The following is an 8,620-nucleotide window of genomic DNA, read 5'->3' on the forward strand; positions in this document are numbered from 1 at the left end:
TGCCCGTGCTGTGTGTCCACACGTGTGTGCCCCTGTGTGGTGTGTGCGTGTGCTACTGCAGGTGGTCACACCTGGGCCAGTGCACGCTGCCTGTGGGGGCGATGGGGCTGGCATACCCCACCATCCCCTCCCCTCACAGTGAAGCACAGACATGTCTTCAAGACCTGTGGGCCAGATGGACAGTGGGTGACAGGGCCACGGGGACAGTCCCTGCGTGATGCCACGCAGTGTGAGCAGGATGACGAGGACCTAAAGGCGCAGGTGGGCAGACCTGGGCAGCAGGGGTGTGGGGGTCCCTGCCTGCCCCCCTGCCTGCCCCCCTGTCTGCCCCTGCCCTCACTCGCTCCCTCCTCTTCCAGGAAAAATTTGCCAAGACCTATGGCAGCTTCAAGGTGATGTACACTGTGGGCTACTCTGTGTCCCTGTGTGCACTGCTGCTTGCCCTGGCCCTGCTGCTGGGCTTCAGGTGGGAGTTCGGGCATGGCTGTCCACAGGGTGGGCAGGTGGAGGCGGGGGGTCCGTGCACAGGCATTGACAATGGCCCCCACATCTGCAGCAAGCTGCACTGCATGAGGAACTACATCCACATGAACCTCTTCGCCTCCTTCATCCTGAAGGGTGTCTCTGTGCTGGTCATCGACGCCCTGCTCAAGACCCACTATAGTGACAAGATCGACGGCTACAACGTGCAAGTCTGGCTGAGCGACGAGGTCAGTGCGCACTGGCAGGGACAGGCAGTGCTGGTGGCGCTGGGGGTTGGCTGGTCTGGGGGCACTGGTGAGACTGGGGTCTGGTGGCACTGGTAGGGCTGGGGGCACAGGCACACACACAGAGGCAGTGCTGCAGCCCTGACCCCTGCCCACAGGCAGCTGCAGGCTGCCGGGCAGCCACGGTCTTCATGCAGTACGGCATCGTGGCCAACTACTGCTGGCTGCTGGTGGAAGGTATCTACCTGCATAACCTGCTGGTGGTAGCCGTCTTCTCCGAGAGGAGCTACTTCACCCTCTACCTGTGCATCGGCTGGGGTGAGTGTGGGTGGGCTGGCCCCCTGACGCTGTCCCCCACTGTGCCTCACCTGTCCTCTGCCCACATCCCCTCAGGGGCGCCCATGCTGTTCCTCATTCCCTGGGTCATCGTGAAGTTCCTCTACGAAAACATACAGTGAGTACCAGCTCCTGCTGCTGGCTGGAGGGGGGCACAGGGCACAGGTAGGTTCATGTGAAACTGTAGGGATGTTGTGATGGCCCTGGCGAGACTCCACACCATTGCCCGTGCAAGGAGCAGGGTGCTAGGCTTTAGTGCTGGTTTGGTTCAGGCTGCCAATGCCATGCCAGATTCCAGCAGCTGCCTGGTCAAGGGGCTTCCTGGCAGTCCCCATCCCTCCACTCTGCAGGTGCTGGTCCACAAACAACAATATGGGCTTCTGGTGGATCCTTCGCTTCCCTGTGTTTCTGGCCATCCTGGTGAGCCCACTGCAGCCCCTTTTTGGCATCTCTCTCACAGGCCCAAGATGGCTGTGAGAGGGGCTTCTGAGGGCAGGGGGACAGAGCTGTCCTGTCAGCCCCTGCCTCTGGCCCTGCCTGTGCTCCTGATGGCTCATGCCATTACATTGCAGATCAACTTCTTCATCTTCATCCGCATCATTCAGATCCTTGTTTCCAAGCTCCGTGCACACCAGATGCGCTACACTGACTACAAGTTCAGGTGGGTGCTGGATGTGGCTCGCCCTGCGTTCCCACGGTGCACACGCATGCGTGTCCACCTGGTGACCCCATCCCACAGGCTGGCCAAGTCCACACTGACACTGATCCCACTGCTGGGCATCCACGAGGTGGTCTTCGCCTTCATCACAGATGAGCACGCCCAGGGTACGCTGCGCTACGTCAAGCTCTTCTTCGACCTCTTCCTGAGCTCCTTCCAGGTGAGCCCAGCCCTCGCAGGATCAGCCCTCCATGGAAAGACTCAGTCTCAGGAGGGACTAGACTGAGGTCTGGTTATACACCTCACGCGTCTCCTCCCTCTTCCCAGGGGATGCTGGTGGCCATTCTCTACTGCTTTGTCAACAAGGAGGTGAGCAGGACAGCGGGGGCACGGGCAGCAGGGGCATGGGGTCACACTGACAGCTGCTGCCCGCAGGTGCAGGCAGAGCTGCTGAAGCGGTGGCAGCGCTGGAAGCTGGGGAAGGACCTGGCTGAGGAGTACAAGCACACCTACAGCCATGCACCCAGTGCCCGCAATGGCACTGGCAGCACCTGCGAGAAGCACCAGCTGGTGAGTGGCTGCGCCAACGGGCTGGGGCGCAGCCTGGCCCCCCACCCCAGCTCCCAACACCCCGAGAGGTGTGGGCGCAGCACTGGTGAGCACCTCGCTCTGGGGGGCCATCACCACTGCTATGAATTTCCTGAGACCACGGCTGAGAGCCACTTCTGAGCCAGCAGGCAGGTGGGAGGGCTGTGCTGAGCCGCTGGGATGCCGCCGTCCCCTGCCCTGTCCTCCCCAGGTGCTGGTGAGGGTGCTGCACTGGACACACGGACAATGGACACAATGAGGCAGGCAAATGGGACCTGGACCCCTGGAAGGGGGAACTGTGGCGTCAGGGGGATCTGTCGGGGTGGGAGTTTGTCCTGTGGTGCTGCCCTCGTGCGCCTTCGAGTCCCTGTGCACAGTGCTGTAATTTATCTGTCATATCTGTAAATAGGTGTGGGCCCGTGCCGGGCTGCAGGGCCAGCTCCGTGTGTGCCTCTCTGTGGGCTGTGGGGACTGGGGACATTGGACATGTGTGGACTATGCTCCCAAGCACCCCCACAGATGATGGCCACAGCCATGGATGGGGAGCTGAGTCACCTGGCAGGAATGGGCTGCACGAGAAGACAGCCCCACTGCCTGCCCCACTGCCTGCCCCACGGTGCCACACCAGTGAGTGGGGCAGACATGCAGCAGCAGCCGCTGCAGCGCTGCCGGTCGGGGCTCCGGCTCCCCCAGCACGCGCTTTCCTCTGGCCGCTAATCGGCTCTGTCCTCTCGCTGCCAGGAGCCCTTAATTAAATCATTTGGCTCTGCCCGCGGCACCCCCGCTCTCCCGGTCGCTGGCCCAGGCCATGGCCGGGCAGCAGCCGCCGGCAGCGCTGAATTCGGTGAGCAGCAGTGGGGTGTGGGGCTGCAAGACCCCTGTGCCGGCAGGCCGGGCTGGCCGGGGCGGGGTCACAGCGGTGCCCTAAGAGGCTTGTGCCGCGCACATGAGCGCTAAGCCCGGATGCCGCAGCTTTGGGAACCACAATCGCCTGGTGTGTGGAGATTAGGCCGGTGCTGCTCCCCGGCTGGATTCACCCTGCCCGAGGGGTGGCGGCGGGACGGACAGCCGCCCTGCCATGACCCCCACCGCCCACGGACCTGGCCATGGGCACTGTCCGTCGTCCATCACTCCGCCCCGCCTGACCCCGAGCGGGTGACGGTCCCCGGTTGTCCAAGCCCCGCGCATAGCCCGGCACAGGGCACGTGCTGAGCTGGGGGTGAGAGTTGGAGCTGTGCCCCGGCAGCCGCACACAGTAAACAGCAGCACCGCGCAGGCGGCCGCTCCTCGGTAAATCCCACCCTGTCGCAGCATCACCCGCACCACATGGCCGCGGCCCTGCCACCCACGCCAGCCGTCAGGAGCCACGCTGTCTGCTGCGGGCGGTGGGGTCCTAGAGCACAGCGAGGCATCAGCAGGGCTGGCGTGGCACGGGGAAGGAAGCCATGGCCCAGGCCACGCAGAGCTTGGCTCTGGCAGCAGAGCTCAGCCCAGCACACAGTAGTTTTCCTCTGTTTACTCGACAACTTGCTGTCTGCTCCGGCCGAGCAGGACCCGGCGCCCAAGAGCCAGTGCAGTGCTGGCAGCGGGGATGGGAGCAGCAGAGACAGGGGACAGAGGGTCTGGGCTGCGGGGCTCGGGGTTGCGGGGCTGTGGCAGCAGCACCGTGGGGCCGTCAGGACACAGGGACAGTGGCAGAACGGGTGAGGGGGGGAAGCACAGGGTTGGAGGTCTGCCCAGGCCCCCAAGTGCAGGGATGGGGACAGGAATGGAGAGAGGGACAGGGATTATTACCCTGCTCACAGCCATGGTGCCAGAGCGGCCCAGGCAGCCCCCGCAGAGCAACCGGCCCTACAGCCGCTGCCGTCACTGCGGCCTTCCTGACATGGTAACGAGCCTAATTGAGGCTAATTGCTGGAGCACGAAGCAGTTTCTGGGAAGGTAAATATGGTCATGGCATGGGGCCGTGCCCTGCACCTGTTGCTCCAACGTTGCTGTGGCAACACCCTACTGTGGACCCTCCAACACCCCACTGGGGCCAGGCTGGCCCCCAGACCTTGCCCAGCAAGGGTGGCCCTATGCATGCCACATAACGATGGGGACCCTTCAGGGACCCCAAGCCAGCCCCAGCCCATGGGGTGTCCCTGTGGAAATGTCCTGTGTCCCCTGGTGCTGAGGGGCAACCCCCAGCACTGCCCCATGTCCCACAACCCCTGTCGCCCAACAGCCCTAAGGAGGGACGATGCCTGCCGGTGCCCAGGAGCCCCGTGCAAGCACACGATGTCTGCCCGCACCAGGGCACGTCCCACAGCACCTGTGCCAGCCAGGTGTGTCCCAGAGCTGGGTACTGCCTGTGCTGCAGGGCTGAGTCCGCAGCCCTGTGCCCTGGTCACCCCCAACTCCCACAGAGCCACATGCTCTGGCCAGCAGCACCCCGATAACCACGGAAACAGACCCCCCCCCCCCAGGACGGCTGGGTCGGGAGGCAACACCTCTCCTGGGATCTCCCTGGAAGTGGGGCTGGCCCCAGCCCAAGGACACAGCTCTTGCGGGACTGCGGCGCCATCCCTTCCCATCACTGCAGAGCTGCTGGAACAGCAGCCCTACCTGGGGCACTGCCAGCAGCGGTGTCACCCGGGTCCATCGGGCCAGCACTCGGGGGCACCCCCACCCCGAGGAACAGCTCAGGCAGCACAGCCTGTGCACATGTGCACACACACACTCGCGTGTACACGCACACACACAGGCAGGCGCCCGATGGGAGCTGCCCGTTCCTGGTATCCAGTGGGATGAAGGCGCTGACAGCAGCCTGGCCAGGCTCGCAGGATGGTTTGGGTGGGAAGGGACCTTTAAAGGTCCCCTGGCCCAGCCCCCGCAGTGAGCAGGGATACCTGTACCAAACCAGGTTGCTCAGAGCCCCGTCCAGCCTGGCGCTGATGTTTCCAGGGATGGAACACCCAAGCACCCCCTGCCTGTCCAGGCAGCCCATACCAGTACCTCACTGCCCTAAGCAAAGAGACTCCTCTACAGAGACTGTGCAGCCATGGTGCCAGTCCCTGGCTGTGGAGTTTGTTCCAAGGCATGGAATGGGGCTGAAACAGTTCCTCACCCCCAAACTGGTGGCCTGGGCAGTGCCTTCCCGACACAGCCAGGTACCGCAGGCAGTCCCCCCCATCTCAGCACAGCCGGGCACCCCTAGGCCAGTGCCTTACAGGAAAGCTCCCACTTTATCAAGGGAATTGAGCACCACAAATTGGTCTCCTAAGTCGATTCTGCCTGCTGCCAGGCCTCTTCCCACCACCTAATTTGATGACAAACACGTTCCTCTCCTCCTCCCACCCTTTAATCTAATGAAGAGCACTGTGTCCAAGGCACAGGGAAATAAACCCTGATGAGGTCGGTTTTTATAGGTAAACAGCCTGATTTCTCTGGCCTGTGGCCTCACTTCTCACAACCCTAACACCCATCACCTCCCTGTACCGCCTCACCATCCTTGCCCTGCAATTTGGCATCAGTCTTTATAAAAATCACCTGCTTATAGAATGTTTTTGTACATTTCATTAGAGCTTGAGCGGCTGCCTTGCCTCTGGCTTTACTGTGCCTGAGTACAGAGGAAAACAAGGCAGAGGTTGGTGGGGCTTGTGGCCAGGGGGCATGTGGGGGTCCTGCAGACCTGGGACGGCCCCAGATGGATGCCCAGACAGGGGAGACAGTGCTGGGCTCCATGGCAGCTGAACAGAAGCCTGCCTGGACAAAGGACACAGCCCTGAACATGCTCAGGGCTTCGAGCCAGGGCAGCCCCACTGGCCTGTCAGGCTTCCTGAACACACTACAGGGCCCATCAAAGGAGAGGAGCCATGACAGTGACAACCATCACTCCCTGTGCCCCACTGCCTGCAGCTGCAGGGATGCGGGGCCTGGGGTGCCTGGGAGGCAATAGGCGGCTGAGTTCCCATCTTGCTGCACCAGAGCCAAGCAGCAAGAATGTTTTGGTGATGGGAGGTAAACAGGGTCATGGCAAGTGTCAAGACGCACTCGAGCAGAAATTCTAGCAATGCTAAGTATAGCCTAAATGCCATTAAAGCAGGAGAGGGAAGAGGATACAAGGGTATTAATAGTCTCAGCACTTAAATCCTAGGTGCAGCGACAATTCCTGGGATGCTGGCTGCCTGGAGCACTGCCCAAGACCAAGGGCACTGTATTGCTGACACACCGCACCTGCCCACAGGGAAATCAACAGCCCCAGCAAGGGCAAGGCCAAGGCCCCTTTGCAAAAAATAAACACAGCTCCTGCTCTCTGCCCCTTGTCTATGCCCCAGAGCTGGGCCAGGCTGCAGCACCACACCAAGGCAGCCCCAAAAGGACACCAGCATTTATTTACAACACTCCTCAAGTGACATACCACAGAAAGGAAAGGGTACAGTACGACTCAAGGACTCAACAAAGGAAAGGTACCGGCAGCCCCAAGTCCCTGCAGCCTTCCCACGGCCATGGTACTGGGCAGGCCTGGCAGCCCCATCCCCGCCAGCTCGGAGCACAGGCGGGCAGGGGGCTGCCACCCCTTCCCACGGAGCAGCCCAGCAGCTCAGGTGGATGAACATGACACAGTCACTCTCCCTGGCTCAGGCAAAGGTACAGGAACCATCCAAGCAGTGGCCAGGAGTGAGTGGCTTAAGGAAGCACCCCTGGCGCAGTTCCACCACCTATGGCCACCCAGAGTGAGCTGAAGGGCCAGGTCTCTTCCAAGGGTGTGTATCTGGAAAATGGTGTTAGTACAAAACTGCAGTGTTGTCAGGGCAAGGAGCTCCTGAGCCTTGTTCCATGCAGCCCCACGGCTGCCCCCACGGCCACTGTCTCCTGTGAGGCTGCTGGGGCACTGAGGCCAGGGGGCCGCAGGTGGCCCAGGTCACTCTGAGCACCTCTCAGGAGTCTGGGGCTGGTGCTGACACTCCACCTCTCTTCATCTGTAGGGACCAGGCCTGATCTAAGCAGGCAGAAAATCTGGCCTCAGATGTGAGCCCACATGCTCTGGAAGCAAGCAGCCCAGGTAGCAACTTGCGGCCACAGTGGAACTGGGAGGAGCCTGGCTATGGTCGTCCCAGCCTCAGGTGCACAGCAGGGCTGGACAGGGGTTGCCCCTGTGTCTGGAGGCACAGGAACAGACTCGACTGTGCCTCCTGCCCTTGGCCAGCCCTAGCAGCTGTGGAGCTTCGGTGCACAGGGGAAAGCGAGATCCAGGGCTGCCCGATCCAACAGCAACAGCACATCTGCCTTGGCCCTGCCCAGCCTAACACAGAGAGCAGCAACAGGAGGGGAACAGGGGATCGGGTTGCTCAGCATGAAGTGGGGAAGGACAGTTTGAGGCCATAGAAAGCTATGAGCGGGGGGCTGGAATCCTTTGCAACAGGCTCTGGGCAGTCTCGGTGAGCCCCTGAGCATCCTCGACCTCAGGCAGCTTCAGAGCCAGCCCCAAAGCTGACTGGCTCTCCCGCAGGCTTTTAGGAGGACAGACCAGAGGAGGAAATCAACACAAAATCTCAAATTAAATCTGCTTGAGGACCTCAGGAGAGCAGCTGACCCACAGGGAGGACCCGCTTTAGGACTTCTTTGCATCCTGTGTGTTCCTCCTCTTCAGATCACCCAGGTCGACGGGTTTAAACGCTGCAAGGAAGACAGAAGAGACTATGAAGGCAGAGGCAGCACAGCTCCCGCCCGGCGCGCGCAATCCCCGGGCCGGCACAGCCGGCGCAGTGCCCTTGTCCCCCGCACCTTTCAGACTGGGGTTCGGCATCTTCTCCACGTACTCCTCGACCAGGCCGCGCTCGGAGCCCATCTGGCTGCGCAGGTCGCGCTCCACGCACTGCCAGGCTGCAGGGACAGGGACAGGGGCCGCTCGCCTCGGCCGCCCCGAGCCTTCCGCGCCCCCCACCCAGCGGCCACCGCCCCGCTCACCCTCGTAGATGAAGCGCACGTTCTCCTCGTGGGCCGGCGTGAAGATCTCGCTGCCGGCACCGGGGGAGCGCGGGCCGCCGCTGCGCTTTCCGTTGTACACCACTCGGGACACGGGGGAGCTGCAAGCGGAGCGCGGGGAGAGAACTGAGCCGGGCCCGGGGCCGCGCTGGGCCCGGGGCCGGGCGGGGCTCACCTGGCCATGGCGGCAGCGGCGCTCGGCGGGGCTCGGCGGGGCCGGAAGGGGCTCGGCGGGGCCGCGGGAGGAAGGCGAGGCCGGGATAGGCCGCGCGGCGCCCCCCGCCCGTCGCCGGGCAACGCGCGCCCCTCACCTGGGCCCTCCCGCCTGCGCGAGCGGGACCAGACGGAAGCGCCGCAGCGC

The 8,620-nt window shown here is 62.8% G+C and overlaps 2 protein-coding genes across 6 annotated transcripts in view; one reads left to right on the top strand and one right to left on the bottom strand.

The window, feature by feature from the left end:
• The window catches only part of GCGR (glucagon receptor), a 10,562-nt gene extending 7,835 nt beyond the window's left edge, over positions 1-2,727 (top strand). For 4 of the 5 annotated variants that reach the window (XM_042025643.1, XM_042025646.1, XM_042025645.1 and 1 more), the window contains 9 exons: positions 140-261; positions 360-466; positions 557-710; positions 866-1,025; positions 1,101-1,161; positions 1,394-1,463; positions 1,616-1,921; positions 2,029-2,070; positions 2,137-2,727. In XM_042025643.1, the coding sequence (XP_041881577.1) occupies positions 140-261; positions 360-466; positions 557-710; positions 866-1,025; positions 1,101-1,161; positions 1,394-1,463; positions 1,616-1,921; positions 2,029-2,070; positions 2,137-2,430 (1,316 nt within the window). In that variant the 3' untranslated portion in view covers positions 2,431-2,727. The remainder of the gene's footprint in view (positions 1-139; positions 262-359; positions 467-556; positions 711-865; positions 1,026-1,100; positions 1,162-1,393; positions 1,464-1,615; positions 1,922-2,028; positions 2,071-2,136) is intronic. The other variant, XM_042025644.1, reaches the window with a different exon arrangement.
• Positions 2,728-6,646: 3,919 nt separating this feature from the next.
• Positions 6,647-8,536, bottom strand: MCRIP1 (MAPK regulated corepressor interacting protein 1). Its single transcript, XM_042025658.1, has 4 exons — positions 8,435-8,536; positions 8,242-8,360; positions 8,059-8,157; positions 6,647-7,950 (listed from the first exon to the last, which is right to left on the bottom strand). The coding sequence occupies exons 1-4, from the start codon at positions 8,440-8,442 to the stop codon at positions 7,886-7,888; spliced, it is 291 nt and encodes a 96-aa protein (XP_041881592.1). The 5' UTR covers positions 8,443-8,536; the 3' UTR covers positions 6,647-7,885.
• Positions 8,537-8,620: the final 84 nt, after the last annotated feature.

This window comes from Corvus kubaryi, unplaced genomic scaffold (genome assembly GCF_017639235.1).
Source record: "Corvus kubaryi isolate FWS band 111438036 unplaced genomic scaffold, C.kubaryi_AGA036_p1.0 37272, whole genome shotgun sequence".
In the NCBI taxonomy this organism is placed as follows: domain Eukaryota; kingdom Metazoa; phylum Chordata; class Aves; order Passeriformes; family Corvidae; genus Corvus; species Corvus kubaryi.